Below are 14,864 nucleotides of genomic sequence, written 5' to 3' on the forward strand. Positions count from 1 at the left end.
GCTGCAGATCTGGCCTAGGGTCCTAGGCTCTGAGAGCAGTGGTTCACTTGGCCTCTTGCTGCAGATCTGGCCTAGGGTCCTTTACTTTGGGAGCAGTGGCTCTGTGGTTCACCTGGCCTCTTGCTGCAGATCGGGCTTAGGGTCCTAGGCTCAGTGGCTCCTGTGGTTCACTTGGCCTCTTGCTGCAGATCTGGCCTAGGGTCCTAGGCTCTGAGAGCAGTGGTTCACTTGGCCTCTTGCTGCAGATCTGGCCTAGGGTCCTTTACTTTGGGAGCAGTGGCTCTGTGGTTCACCTGGCCTCTTGCTGCAGATCGGGCTTAGGGTCCTAGGCTCAGTGGCTCCTGTGGTTCACCTGGCCTCTTGTTGCAGATCTGGCCTAGGGTCCTAGGCTCTAAGAGCAGTGGTTCACTTGGCCTCTTACTGCAGATCTGGCCTAGGATCCTAGGCTCTAAGAGCAGTGGCTCCTGTGGTTCACCTGGCCTCTTGCAGCAGATCTGACCTAGGGTCCTAGGCTCAGTGGGTCCTGTGGTTCACCTGGCCTCTTGCTGCAGATCTGGCCTAGGGTCCTAGGCTTTGGGAGCAGTGGCTCTGTGGTTCACCTGGCCTCTTGCAGCAGATCTGACCTATGGTCCTAGGCTCAGTGGGCCCTGTGGTTCACCTGGCCTCTTGCTGCAGATCTGGCCTAGGGTCCTAGGCTCTGAGAGCAGTGGTTCACTTGGCCTCTTGCTGCAGATCTGGCCTAGGGTCCTAGGCTCTGAGAGCAGTGGTTCACTTGGCCTCTTGCTGCAGATCTGGCCTAGGGTCCTTGACTTTGGGAGCAGTGGCTCTGTGGTTCACCTGGCCTCTTGCTGCAGATCGGGCTTAGGGTCCTAGGCTCAGTGGCTCCTGTGGTTCACCTGGCCTCGTGCTGCAGATCTGGCCTACGGTCCTAGGCTTTGAGAGCAGTGGCTCTGTGGTTCACCTGGCCTCTTGCTGCAGATCTGGCCTAGGGTCCTAGGCTCAGTGGCTCCTGTGGTTCACCTGGCCTCTTGCTGCAGATCTGGGCTAGGGTCCTAGGCTCAGTGGCTCCTGTGGTTCACCTGGCCTCTTGTTGCAGATCTGGCCTAGGGTCCTAGGCTCTAAGAGCAGTGGTTCACTTGGCCTCTTGCTGTAGGTCTGGCCTAGGGTCCTAGGCTTTGAGAGCAGTGGCTCTGTGGTTCACCTGGCCTCTTGCTGCAGATCTGGCCTAGGGTTCTAGGCTCAGAGCAGTAGCTGCGAGGTTCACCTGGCCTCTTGCGTCAGATCTGGCCTAGGGTCCTAGGCTCTAAGAGCAGTGGTTCACTTGGCCTCTTGCTGTAGGTCTGGCCTAGGGTCCTAGGCTCAGAGCAGTAGCTGCGAGGTTCACCTGGCCTCTTGCGTCAGATCTGGCCTAGGGTCCTAGGCTCAGAGCAGTGGCTCTGTGGTTCACCTGGCCTCCTGCTGCAGAACTGGCCTAGGGTTCTAGGCTCAGAGCAGTAGCTGCGTGGTTCACCTGGCCTCTTGCGTCAGATCTGGCCTAGGGTTCTAGGCTCTTAGAGCAGCTTGCAAGAGATGGGGTGCTTTAGATTTCCTGCAAGAACTAGGAGGGGAGAGAACCCCAATGAGTCGTGTCTCTGAAGTTCGAGCAGCACTTGGCAAGTGGTGCATGCCAGCACTCGATCATTAGAAAAGTACTCTGTGTGACTAATGCTAAAAAATGTATGGAGGGGAAACCTCTGCCTTCCACACATTGTCTTGCATCTCTGCACTGTCCTAGGTAAGGCCTGCATATCATTTGTTAAACCACTTCGCAGGAGAGCCCTTTTAACTTCGCAGGAGAGCCCTCGAACGCCGCCTCAGCTGGGCAAAGACGCTGGCTGGAGCTAATACAGGGATCCGCTCTGTCCATCTCCTGTGTTGACCCAGGGGCATTGATGGCTTCCATTGGTGCATGAGGGGCCCACTGATCCCTAAATATTGCTGGATTTTATCATTCAAATAGCAGCCGAGGTCCCCTTTTCATCCTTGCGCCAGGGCCCCTGGCCCACTGCTAGGCTACTGTTGAGAGCCCAGTTTCTCTGCGTGTGCAGGGATTGAACACTTACAGTTCTTTTAAAGGGGTGCATAGAATTGCGGAGTCCTTCTTAAAACTACCTTTTCCCACCCCAAAATAGATAATCTTTTTTTAGCTTCGGGAAGAAGGCAAGTGTAGGGCGGAAAAGGGGTTGGGTGTAAGTTCAACCCTCCCAGGCAGCCCTCGCGGCCGTGCTGTTCGGTTTCTGCAGGGTACTCCGTGCTGTGTGGTGTCGCTCTTCCTACGGGTATTGGGTCCGGGGTCCCCTACTATTTGGGGAGTCCTGTAATCTCCGACTCCAGTGAACACTTCGTGACCGCACTTTCGTCCCGTTTCTGCCCTCCTGGCGGCGCTGCCCTTTTAACCCCAGCAGACCTTGTACCGCCACCCAGCTGCTGGAATGTGGGATGCACGAGCAGTGGGTGGAGGTTTCCTGTTGACGCCAAACTAAAGCAACACAAATAACCCTGCTACGAAATCTTGTGGCCTCGCCTGCTTTTCTTTTTCGGCTTTTTTTTGTTTTGTTTTTTGCCCCCCTATTTTGAAAAACTGTTGCCACAAGTTCATTGGTTTCCGTGCAGTTTTTAATTGTTGCTGTGCCGAACTAAAAAGACCCCTCGGGGATAAAAAAAAAAAAAAAAATTCATTCGCCCTTGTTTATTCAACAAAACTTTTTTTGTATATTTTTTTTTTTTCTCGTGTTTCAGTTCTCGACCATCGCCAGTTTTAGGTCTGCTCCGGCACAGCAGCTGTCTGCAAGTCTTATTGTTACCAGCTCTTTAAAATGGGCACAGTGAGCTTTACTTTTCACCAAGGGAATAAAACTCCCATGATGCTACTGTATTTTTGTCTTCCAGGAAGTATTTCTTAGAATGCAGGCCTGACTTGCATCTATAAAAAAACACTCCACATGTATACCGAAAGCTATTATTTTTACTTTGTTCCAGCACTAGCAAAACTAGTATGTCCGGATTTTAGTGCTACAAACGGCATTGGTACACGTGAAAGACGCTTGAGAATGGCTGCATGCCAAGCAGCCATACCCCAGCAGAGTGTGTGCAAGAGGGAGAGCGTGAGGGGATCTCCGGGGGGGCGTCGGTCACCGGTCTCTTTCATGGCCGGTCATTTTAAAGTCCTCATTTGAAATATGCTTTTGCAACGACAGGCTCAAACACGTCTTTTTGAACCATGCTGTTGGTTTCTGGACTCGGAAAGGCTTGAAGTCTTAAACGTTTGGAGGTGTGGCCACCAGTTGAAAAGTTTGACATCCCAGTAAATGATTCTAGGGCACACCCCCTTTATGCCTTTAAACGTGCCCTTCAGACATTCCACATAATCTTGGCACCGCTTCAAGAAGTGTGCTTTGGAAAAGCCCTTGCGTAGTTTGTAAACGTCAGTGCGCGTATAAAAGCGGCACAGGGAATTCCAGCTGTTTTTCACCAGAAGGGTTTTAGTGGAAGGATATTGTCGATAATTCTCGCAAGTTTTAGGATTATTTCAGGGCATTTCTGGTATCAGAACGCGCCTGCTTTTCGATGCTAATTAAGGAATACATTCCCCAGCTCCCGTTGTCCTTTCTGCCAGCACCCTCTTGCCTCTGCGTGATCACGGAAATCCCTGCTGACTTGAAATATCCTCGGCGGGACTTGGTACCTTGTGAGATCTTATGGCAGAATGTTATTTATCTGGTGAGTAGTCCGTGTTGGTACACAACTTATTTCTGAGTGGACGGCGCCGCGCGCTGTGTTTTCCTGCGCAGCGCGCTGTCCCGCGCAGCGCTCCTGACCATGCTGAGGTCTGCCCAGCCCAGGGCCAGCTTTACCGCTGGTGGCGCCCTGAGCGACAATGTCTGTTGGAGCCACGGATTCCCTCACTAGCACCCTTTAACAGTGCCTCTCAAGTCTCCTTACCACTGTCTCTTAGATCCATTTAGTTTTATAGCACCACTCATACTGGTGTAAGGTGTCAGAGCACTTTATACCACACACATTGCACAGAGACGATCATATGTGTGTAAATCAGTGTATGGGAAATGTTGCATCAGACGGTACTACAAGGTGTAGTGTAGGAGTGGCATGTCATCGATACTGGTAGGCAATATAGTTAATGTTCTTATTCAGGAAAGGCACAAATTCAGAATTCAAAACGCAACATCATTGTTAAGGGGTCTCTTTCATAATAAGAATTGTGTTCTACCCAAATGAACCCTTTTCACAAGATTAGGATCATGAAAGACTGGGCAAAACATATAGCTTTAACGTGTACCTTGCAGTTTGTAGCAGCTCTAGGGTGTCCGATAATAGCTCAATTTTCTATATTAGGATTTTGACATAAATTACAAGTAACACAAGGAGCTCTCTTACAGAAGCAGTAACCCACTGACCTATTTATATTATATGCACTTCGTTATCTCCATGGTACACTTTATTGGCAGCAGGCATTTTAACCTGCTGTGCTACCTTAGGATGAGTCCAAATTTCCACTAGACTAACCTCTGGTCTTTTTCCAGGCAGACGATAAATCATGGGACTTCTCTTGACATTTTAATTGATGTCTGAAAGTTGCTGGAGGCCAGGAACGAGACAGCAGGTGCTTTTAAAATGAAAATACACATTTTCAAAAATGACGCCCCCAACTCAACACCCGGTGCGGTCGCACCGCCCTAGAGCCGGCCCTGCCCCAGACAGCAGCAGCGGTCCGTGGAGGGAGTTCTGTGGGGTGGAAAGGCGGGGAGGGGCCGGTACTAAACACCGGAATATGGATAATTGGAGGTAAGTAAACAATTAAATAAAACTAATTTCGTAGCGCGAGCTGCACCGCATTTTGTGATGCAGGGAGCGCTACGAAATTCATTTTATTTATTTGTTTACTTGCCTCCAATTATCCATGTTCTGGTGTTTAGTACCCCCCCCCCCCTGCCCCTCCCCCGCCCGCCTTTCCGCCCCACAGAACACCCTCCACGGACCGCTGCTGCCAGACAGGCTATGTATAGTACCTGTGTGAAGGGTTTAACACCTTTTCTCACAATCTTACTCATTTCAGAGTTGACTTTGGGGCTGTTTATGGGATTCTATATGGTTCTTTTCGCCCCTGCCCCCACCCCCATATATATATTTTTTTCTGGTGGCTCCTGCCAGAGTTTCCCTATGGTCACTGGAGATTGCTGTCCTTGTATCCCAATGTTGAGGATGTTGTTGGGAAAAACAAAATATATTCAGGCCTCCCACCCAAGTCATCCCAAGTGTTTTCAACTGTTGCGACTCAGAACAAGTCTCCCACCCCCTTCTTGAATGTGTGCTTTTTATTGGCTAGTATTTCTGCAGTGATATCTTCTCGAGCAGACCTGTGGCAGGACCAAAAGGGCAACGTTTTGGGGAGAAATAACCCTCCCATTGGTTTTTGTGGCTTTCAAGCAACCCCCCCCCCCCACCTCCTCTACACACGCCTCAAATCCTCCTCAATAAAATACAATCAAACTGTTTGGTTGCAGCCACTGGATGGTCCTGCTACATCTTTCCCACTTGGTCTTTGATTGTTTAAGGTGCGTTGTTCATTAATGCCTTAATCTTTCGCACTGCACCATTGGTTCCCGTGCCCACCAGCGATGCAGCTTCCAGTAGGGCGCTTCAGGGAGTACCTTCCACATTTGGACCTAGTTTCCCACTGCATGTCTTACTTGGATGTATCTAAAAAATTATTTAGGTGAAGTTCGATTCCTTGGCTTAATTGCTTGAACCACATCCTCCCGTATCACCCCCAGACGTCTCCTACTTTTAAAACGCCTATCGGGTCACACTGCCTACATTCAGAAAGTCCAGCGACTTCTCGCATCTAGTTTCTGCCCCAGAGTGGGGTTTTCTGGGTTACTTACCTTTACCTCCCATGTAGGAGCTTGTGGTTTCCTCTACTTTGACAACTACTTAAGTAGGATTTAGCATCACGGCCAAAATCTATCTCCACCCCTATAGTGTAAATATCCGACTCCTCCCATTTTGTATCTGTGCAGGTGCAGCGAGTTCCTCCTGTGCCTTTAGAGTTCCTCCTGTGCCGTAGGGCTCCCTTCTCCCACCATGAGTATTTGCCGATCAATAGTAGCTCTGTAAGTTAGAGAGAGAAAATCCACCATCGTAAACCCTTGGCTGGACTTTCACAACCTTTTTGAGTATCATACTTTAGGTATGTTTAATCCAGAGTATTGTATGGTAAGAGGGGCATGCAGATTTCAGGTATTCTAGTTGTTTATTTGCCTGGTTTTTCTAAAAATCCTCTGACCTGTGAAATTCCTTTGGGGTTTATTGGCTTGGAGTGCAGACCCCGTTCCCTTGAGTAGAGAGGAACAGTGTCTTCTCTTATACGACCTGGAGAGAGTTGTTTGTCCGTCCCTTCCTGGCAAAATCACCTTTTCTGATCATGCCCTGGGCTCCCCCTGCACGATTTTTTCACGGATCACCAATTCCAATATAGAAGCTTGTCTGCAGTAGGGTGTTTTAAGGGGTTGGGGCGGCATGATGTTGTTTGATCTCTTTCGGCATTAGCCATGGTTTTTGCCATGGCTAATGTCCGGTATATTTTTAAATCCATCTAAGTAGTTGGGCCCTCTAGCTACACATGGCTTTTTTTTGTAGCGAAAACCCTCTTCATTCAATGCACCTTTTCCCCGAATCCCAGTATTTCTGACTGACTCGTTATAATGCCCATTCTAATGTTGTTCTTCCCTCCACATTCACCAAGCATGCAGACCTGCTTGACTCCTTTGTATGAATCCCTGCTTGCGGCCACTGAGATTGTTGTTTTTTCTGATTAATTATAAATTTTTTTGTAAAGAAACACAAGTAGTTTTCGCTACAAGAAGACTGTCATTAGAAATTATTTTTTTCCCAAAGAAACGCACAGTAGGTCTGAACTGCAAATTAAGTGGTTTCCACCAGTTACCACTTTATTTTAGTACCCCTTCACCTGCCCCCCCTCTCCACCCCTCGGGCATTTCTGCTCCTTCACCTGCCCTCTCCACCCCTCGGGCATTTCTGCTCCTTCACCTGCCCTCTCCACCCCTCGAGCATTTCTGCTGCTTCACCTGCCCTCTCCACCCCTCGGGCATTTCTGCTCCTTCACCTGCCCTCTCCACCCCTCGGGCATTTCTGCTCCTTCACCTGCCCCCCTCCACCGCTCGGTCATTTCTGCTCCATCACCTGCCCCCCCTCTCCACCCCTCGGGCATTTCTGCTCCTTCACCTGCCCTCTCCACCCCTCGGGCATTTCTGCTCCTTCACCTGCCCCCCTCCACCGCTCGGTCATTTCTGCTCCATCACCTGCCCCCCCTCTCCACCCCTCGGGCATTTCTGCTCCTTCACCTGCCCTCTCCACCCCTCGGGCATTTCTGCTCCTTCACCTGCCCTCTCCACCCCTCGGGCATTTCTGCTCCTTCACCTGCCCTCTCCACCCCTCGGGCATTTCTGCTCCTTCACCTGCCCTCTCCACCCCTCGGGCATTTCTGCTCCTTCACCTGCCCTCTCCACCGCTCAGGCATTTCTGCTCCATTGCCTGCCCTCTCCACCCCTCGGGCATTTCTGCTCCATCGCCTGCCCCCTCCACCGCTCGGGCATTTCTGCTCCATCGCCTGCCCCCTCCACCGCTCATGCATTTCTGCTCCTTCACCTGCCCCCTCCACCGCTCAGGCATTTCTGCTCCTTCACCTGCCCCCTCCACCGCTCAGGCATTTCTGCTCCTTCACCTCCCCCCTCCACCCCTCGGGCATTTCTGCTCCTTCACCTGCCCTCTCCACCGCTCGGGCATTTCTGCTCCTTCACCTGCCCCCCTGCACCGCTTGGGCATTTCTGCTCCTTCACCTGCCCTCTCCACCGCTTGGGCATTTCTGCTCCTTCACCTGCCCTCTCCACCGCTCGGGCATTTCTGCTCCTTCACCTGCCCCCCTCCACCGCTTGGGCATTTCTGCTCCTTCACCTGCCCCTCTCCACCGCTTGGGCATTTCTGCTCCTTCACCTGCCCTCTCCACCCCTCGGGCATTTCTGCTCCGCCAAGGCTGTCCTGTGGGGACTCCATTGCAGTTGCTCACTTCCTGGGTTCCCACAATAATAATATAACGTTCTTTAGGAATTGCCAGCCAACCCCATTCCAGATACCAAAACACAGGGCATAACTCCTGCCTTAAAGGATATACCCACGTAACGGAAAACAGCTGGTCGCTCATCTGGAAGCACGCTACCAAGCTCGGGGTCTCCCCGGCCATACTGCAGTGTAAATACCGGTTACTATACTTTTAGACTCCTCCTACACTCTGCTAAGTAGGCCTGCGAAACTCAAACAGATGTTGGAATTGCTGCTCGCGTGTGGGCGACATCGAAAACATGATCTACTGCCCAGTGCTCCGCTCCTACTGGGAAAGTATCATTAAAACTCTAAACCGCATCTTCCCCTGTAACGTTGTGCTGGCCCCGGTGCTAATCGCTCTAGGACCCTGGGCTCGCCCCAACCCCCCACCACGCCATACAACAGAACTGCTCTCATGTGACCTGCTTCTCACACTGGGTGTCAAAACTATTTTATGCGACTGGATATTCCCCCCCCCCCCCCCCCCTATCTCTTTCATATCGTCCTTTGTTTCACTTCTTTTATCCTCACTACCATTTTTACTCCAAGTATAATCCCAACCGACTACTGTGCTTCTGCTGGCAACCACTGAAACTCAACAAATGTCCCCAGCTTCTCTCATCCAGTACTACTCCTCCTTTATCACCAAAGCTACCCAAGGGATCTTGTTGATGTTGACTTGCCGCTGATTCACGGGTGATACATGAAACTCATTGTACTACTGTTTACTTTTCGCGGTTTCCTTTTTTCATTTGATTAGTGAATGTATTTTCTCTTCTTTTGTACAAATCAAAATGCTCCATAAAATGTAAAAAAAAATGCTGGGTACACAGTGATCTCTGCAGCAGGTGTCTTCACCCTGTAAGACATTATAATATTCAGCCTTTGTGAAAAATTTAAATTCTACAGCAGATTAACTGTAAAAAAAAAAAAAAAAAAAAAAGTTACCGGTGTTCTCTGCACATCAGAAGCAATGGTTTTCCATTTATGTGGTGGTTCCTGCCACCCGCTGAAGACCAGTCATTGATGTGAGGTGATTGCAACAGCGCTTAGACTTAAATCCTTATATATACATTTTTTCTTCTCCAAATTTCTTCTGTGTTCCAGTGTTAGTCAGCTGCTTACCTTGTTAATCGTGCTGCATTGGCATAGCCAATAGGTCTCGCCTTTGGGACCTTATAAGTGTTTCGGGATCCAGCACAATATCCTCGGTGCAACATTAACTTTTGCATGGCTAAACACTTATTCGAACCCAAAGGCGAGATCTATTGGCTATGCCAATGCTTGTTTTGTATTGAAGCTGTACACGAGCACACATTCATTTGTAGTAGGCACAGGGAGATTATGTAATTTGCCCAGAATCACAGGTTGCTGAGCTTACTCCGCGATTAGAACCGGGGTCTCCAGTTTTAAAGTTGGCGTGTCTGAAGATACATGAATAGGTCCCTCAACATGTGTGAAACTAACAGATTTACACAGGTCCCTCTCCATGTGTAACCGAAGAGACTAGCACAGTTCCCTCTGTCGTTGTGTTTGAGGAAATATGCAAAGGGCCCACTACATGTGACTTAAGAGACATGCAAAAGTCCCTCTACACGTGACTGAGGAGACCAACTGGTTCCTCTGCAGGTGTGACTGAGAAGCCATGCACCGGTCTCTCTACATGTGTGATTAAAGAGACATGCACATGTTCATCTGCAGGTGTGACTTAAGAGATATGCACAGGTCCCAGTATAGGAGTTAGACTGAGGAGACATGCACAGGTCTCCCTACATGTGTGGTCAAAGAGACCTACACAAAATTATTTGTAGACGTCACTGAGGAGACTGTGACCAAAGAGGCTTGCAGAGATCACCGAGGAGACATGTAGAGGTCCCTGTATAGGTGTCACTGAAGACCAATGCACAGGTCCCTCTGCAGGTGTGACTGACGAGACATGCAAAGGTCCGTGTACGTATGTGACTCAAGTGACGGGCTCAGGTCCCCCTTCAGGTGTGAATGAACAGTCATTCACAGGTCCCGCTACAGCTGTGTCTGAGAACATGCACAGGTGATTCACTCAAGAGACCTGCTCAGAGGTCACTCTACGGGTGCGACAGAGGAGGGTCGCACAGATCCCTTCTCAGGTGTGGACGAGGAGACATGCCCGAGCCCCCCTAGAGCTGTGACGGATGAGACATGTGCAGATGCATCACCGTGACAGACGTGCTCCGATACCTTCTATGGATAGCACAAAATATCCCTTGTGCAACAGAGCCCCACGCGCCAAGATAATGCAACATGCCACGTGCGCATTCAGTGTGTGTCGGTAAAGAAATGGACTTTCAATGCCACTTACAATCATTAACATTACCAACAGGGTGAAAAAACTCTGCGCTGGCTTCTGTGTAGCCTAGCCTTGTGCAACTCTGGATCACTTGTTCCTCACATTGTGCACTTTTTCGTGTGCAGTAGAAATAGTCCTACCTTCCTTTCTCACTTACTAGCAGGAATTGTGAACGCTAGATCACACACTGCATATGCAGGTCCAGCATTTCACACATGCTCCCCTCCAGACTTGTAGCAGATAAGGGAGCTAGTGCACACTGAGATCCTCGAGCAATCTGCCCAGGATCACACATCGCGGTCCCGTGTAGAAGTAGAACCAGAAAATTTCAATCCTGACAACTGTAATCTCAATTACTAGTCTGCACTCTCCCCGTCCCAGTGCCCTCTCCCTACAGGTCGGCGCCACTCACTCGGGTAGGGGTAGTAGAAGTCGTTCTCTATGTCCGAGGCGCTAAGGTTCTTGGTGTGCTCGTGCCACGCCCGGGAATCTGTCTCATGGTCGTAGCGCATGAAGATGGCAAAGAGGATGATGGTGATGCCCTCCAGGATGGCGCAGATCACAGGCAGCTTGACCCACATGTTGGTGGAGTAGCCAGTCATCTTGAGGTGCGCGGGGTCAGGTGCCAGGGGTGAGAAGAAGGCTCTTTACACACTAGTGACTGGGAGAGGAGCCCTGGAGCAGACTGAAGGGCTGCGAGCAGGTGGCCTCTACTACTGACGGGGGCCGGGCTCCATCGCGGCACGATAATTGAAAACAGATGTTGCCTGTGCGGCTAAGCGTAAGCAATAGGCCGTGGGCGGGGAAAAAATGTGGGACATGCACCCGCCTTTGCCCAATTGTTTGCTGTCTTTCTTAGACACATGCAAAGCCCAATAGCCTGGGAGACCAACGAAAGCACACGCACAAGCGTGTGGTGAGCTTTCTAAAGCCCATTACTAAAAGTCGAGCAAGCAGCACATGCGCGCTGCTCTAGGCTCGACCTAAAAACCAGTTATGGCCGTCTGTAGCTGCAGGGCTGAACGCAGTGTACTGTAACAGGTAACTGCGGCAGTAACATTCTGGAGCTCCTAATGCAAATTAGTTTACTAGGCGCTACCTTAAGATGCGGCACTACTCCCATACATCACCATGTGAGTAAGGTATTCGCCAGAGTTATGGTACCTGTAGCAGAGTCGAGCCTTATACAGCACTCGACACCCTTGTTCATCTGACCGGTTTCCAGCTGAATAACCCGTGTAGGTCAGTGTCTCACTTTGCAGCAGTTTAAGAAAGCACTTTGGACATTGGCCATTCCTTCCTATATTGGACTGTGCTATTTACATCTCTCATCACCCCCAAAGCAAAGGTTTTTAGTAACTTTTACCTGAACAGAATGTGTGTGAAGCCAAATATGTCTTTGGTACTTTAAAAGCTTGTTCATAGGACCATTGCCTGATGCAGCTTGAGGTTGGCCCTACAAAAGGTTTCGAAATACACCTGTTCTACTGTATTCAAACCTTTTCTAGCACCTCTTTGCACATTAACAACCAACAAAGTACCCCTTTGCTCTGCATTGCTTTTTCTCATTGTTTTTACCACTGCAGTAGTCTTGAAATGAATGTCTCTAGTCGCCCCTTAAAATGATACTGTGTTCCCTAACCTTTGTCTGCCAGCAATGATTAATTAAATGCATGACTCTATTGCTGATTCACAGACTGACGTAGGAAGCCAGCGCAGAACCTAAAATTAAACGTTTGGGATCGGCTCGTTATTCTTTTAATGCGATCCCTGATCCCTTTTGAAGCTTTTGATTTAAAACTTCACAGAGATGGCAGAACAGGTTACCGAATCCGAACCTGCCCCGGCGCACGTTGTCGTCATGGCTCGCACAAGCACTCGGTGTTCAGATCTGTAGTGCAGATGCGCCTGTCCATTGCAATGAATGACACTGGGTCCGTTTGGGGGAGTGAGGAAGGTGCCCTAAGATGTGCGGCCCCTTTGGGTGCATGGATGTTCTGACCTGCTGTGTACCCTAAATGTTTGATCACCTTTGAGTGGCCTGGTCCGCTCAGCTGATGGCAGGGAATGCCGAGGTACATTTTTAGAGCAAAGTGGTCTGTTCGACAAATAGAATCTGTGCCAGGTGGCTCTTTAAAAACCATGGTAACTAGTTTAAACATCTCCATAAACATTGTAGGCAGCCAGTGAAGTTGGCGCAGAATCAGTGGAATATGCTGCAGGCGATTTTAATATGCTTGAGCAAATACCCTGCTATGTCCTGTACCATATATGCACAGATTCAGTGCACGCAGACAAGGAGGTGCTTCTCGAAAGGAGGGGGTAAGCGTAGATCAAGCACTAAATGTTGGCACACCGTTCGAGCCCGGTGTAGTCGGATGCTGTTCCGCGTCGCTCATGCTTACACCTGTTTCATCATTACTCTGCTCGGTCATCTCATTTGTTTTTTGTCTCTGCTCTCTTTTACAGCTGATTTGTTTATGGAGGTTTGGGCGGGAGTCAAGCCTTCAGCTCATCTTCATCGCTTATCCGGAGGCCATGTTGCTCTTCATCCAGGTCAGAGGGCCCTAGAAAGATCTCCAAGGCTGGCTGAAGAGCACTCCCAGTTGCATGTGCCATCCCTCTTCTACCCTTGCTCAGTACTATGGCTGTTTATTGCTTTGCCCTGAATAGCTTGGTGATGATGAATAACAGCGTGAAGTCCGGCAGCAGCATGACCAAGGCGCCCCCAAGTCCAAGCTGCAGAAGACCAGTGCTGCCCGTGCCGGACAGGCACAACTCCTACTGCCAGGCTTTCGTCAGTGGACCCTTCAGCCCTGGGTCGCCCAGGAAATCTGCATTTGTCTTCCCTAGCTCCCGAGAAGGCAGTGAACAGAATCCACAGAACCGTGGGCGCACGGAGAGTCCCACCAGTCCCGAGGAAAGAGGATCCAGAAGTCGGCGCTTTAGCAGAAGCCCGAACTTGCGTGGTCGACAGGAAGATGATGGGCGCCCCTCAAGCCCAGGATCTGGATGCAACAGCCCTAGATACCCCACCTCCCCTTACAGTCGTTCACCAGTCCGAGCAAATGAGTTGCTTGTGCTAATGAAGGGGGGCTGTGTTGGTGTCAGATCAGAGTCCAATGCAGACCCCTCTTGGAGGCTGGAAGAAATGCAGCGGACTGCTCGGATCCAGCGAGAGCTGCAAAACGTGGAGGTTAATAAGAAAGTTGGACTGTTTGAGGCACACATACTGGCTCAGAGCCTTCCAGGAGGTGCAGGCCCTAGTAACCTGCTTCGGAGCCCAAGACTTGGACGAAGATCCCCGTCCCCATTGGGTATATTCGGTGCTCCAGGCAGAGCCGCTGGGGACTGCTTGCTAACACAATGGGTTCAAGACCGAGACCAAGTGAGTTCCCCCTGTAGGGTGGAGGAGCCTGTTAACCAGGAGGAAGCAGGTCATAGACAATTGCATCACAGCCCTCCTCTCTGTCCCAAAGAGAAGGATGGTGGAGTCTCTTCTCCAGGAATAACACCAGAGCAAAAGAGCAGCGTGTTCACAGACCCACTCTCCACCAGAACTTTCTCTGAGGGCATTTCATCATCTTCAGCCAAGGAGCTAGGCACGGAGTCTGCTACTCTTCATGCTGGGCAGGAATCTGGTGGTCCCCAGGTGTGCCACTCTCCTTTGGAGCCAAAGGAGATGAAAGAGGAAGCGAGGCGCACAGACCATGGGAGCATACCAGCAGTGATCATCACGGACCTGGGCGGACAGGAAGACGGACTGGACATGTCTCTGAGCCCCCGTGCTGCCGCGCCCAGCCTCAGGAAGCTATCTTCCTCTTCGGCCTCTTCTACTGGCTTCTCCTCTTCCTGGGAAGAGTCGGAGGATGAGGTTTCTAGTGACCCTGAGAGATCCACAGATCCGACACCTGCCTTCCTGCAGACGGTGGAGCAGACCAAACCGCGAGTGGTAAGTGCAGTTCAGAGTTTCTAGTGCGTGGCCTTTCACAAGGTGGGTATGCGTGTGGGATTACAGCATTGATGCCAGGTGTGTATGCATGTGGGATTACAGCATTGATGCCAGGTGTGTATGCATGTGGGATTACAGCATTGATACCATCTTCCTTCACCCCATTGGAGGGTGCTGCTGGACGTTTATTAAGGAGTTAGAGGGAGCAAAGCAAAAACAGGTCCTCAACAATGGAGACCAAATCTTTAGTCAATGTGCCACACAAACCTTGCCAGAAATCACTTCCTAATCTAGCTTTGAAAAATCTTAATCAGGAAGTCCAGAATTACTAACTTGTGCCTTTGTCCTCTCCATCAGTACTTGCTCGGAGATGTGGTATTAAAGGAAACTGATTGTTTGCATATGTAC

At 50.2% G+C, this 14,864-nt stretch overlaps 1 protein-coding gene across 1 annotated transcript in view; it reads left to right on the forward strand.

Moving 5' to 3' along the window:
• LOC146821949 (inositol-trisphosphate 3-kinase B-like) overlaps positions 1–14,864 on the forward strand; it is a 339,942-nt gene that overhangs the window by 50,743 nt on the left and 274,335 nt on the right. Inside the window, exon 2 of the mRNA XM_085613036.1 lies at positions 12,974–14,456. Within this exon, the coding sequence (XP_085469162.1) occupies positions 13,149–14,456 (1,308 nt within the window). The 5' untranslated portion in view covers positions 12,974–13,148. The remainder of the gene's footprint in view (positions 1–12,973; positions 14,457–14,864) is intronic.

The sequence above is a fragment of the Triturus cristatus genome, chromosome 6, assembly GCF_964204655.1.
Source record: "Triturus cristatus chromosome 6, aTriCri1.1, whole genome shotgun sequence".
NCBI lineage: Eukaryota > Metazoa > Chordata > Amphibia > Caudata > Salamandridae > Triturus > Triturus cristatus.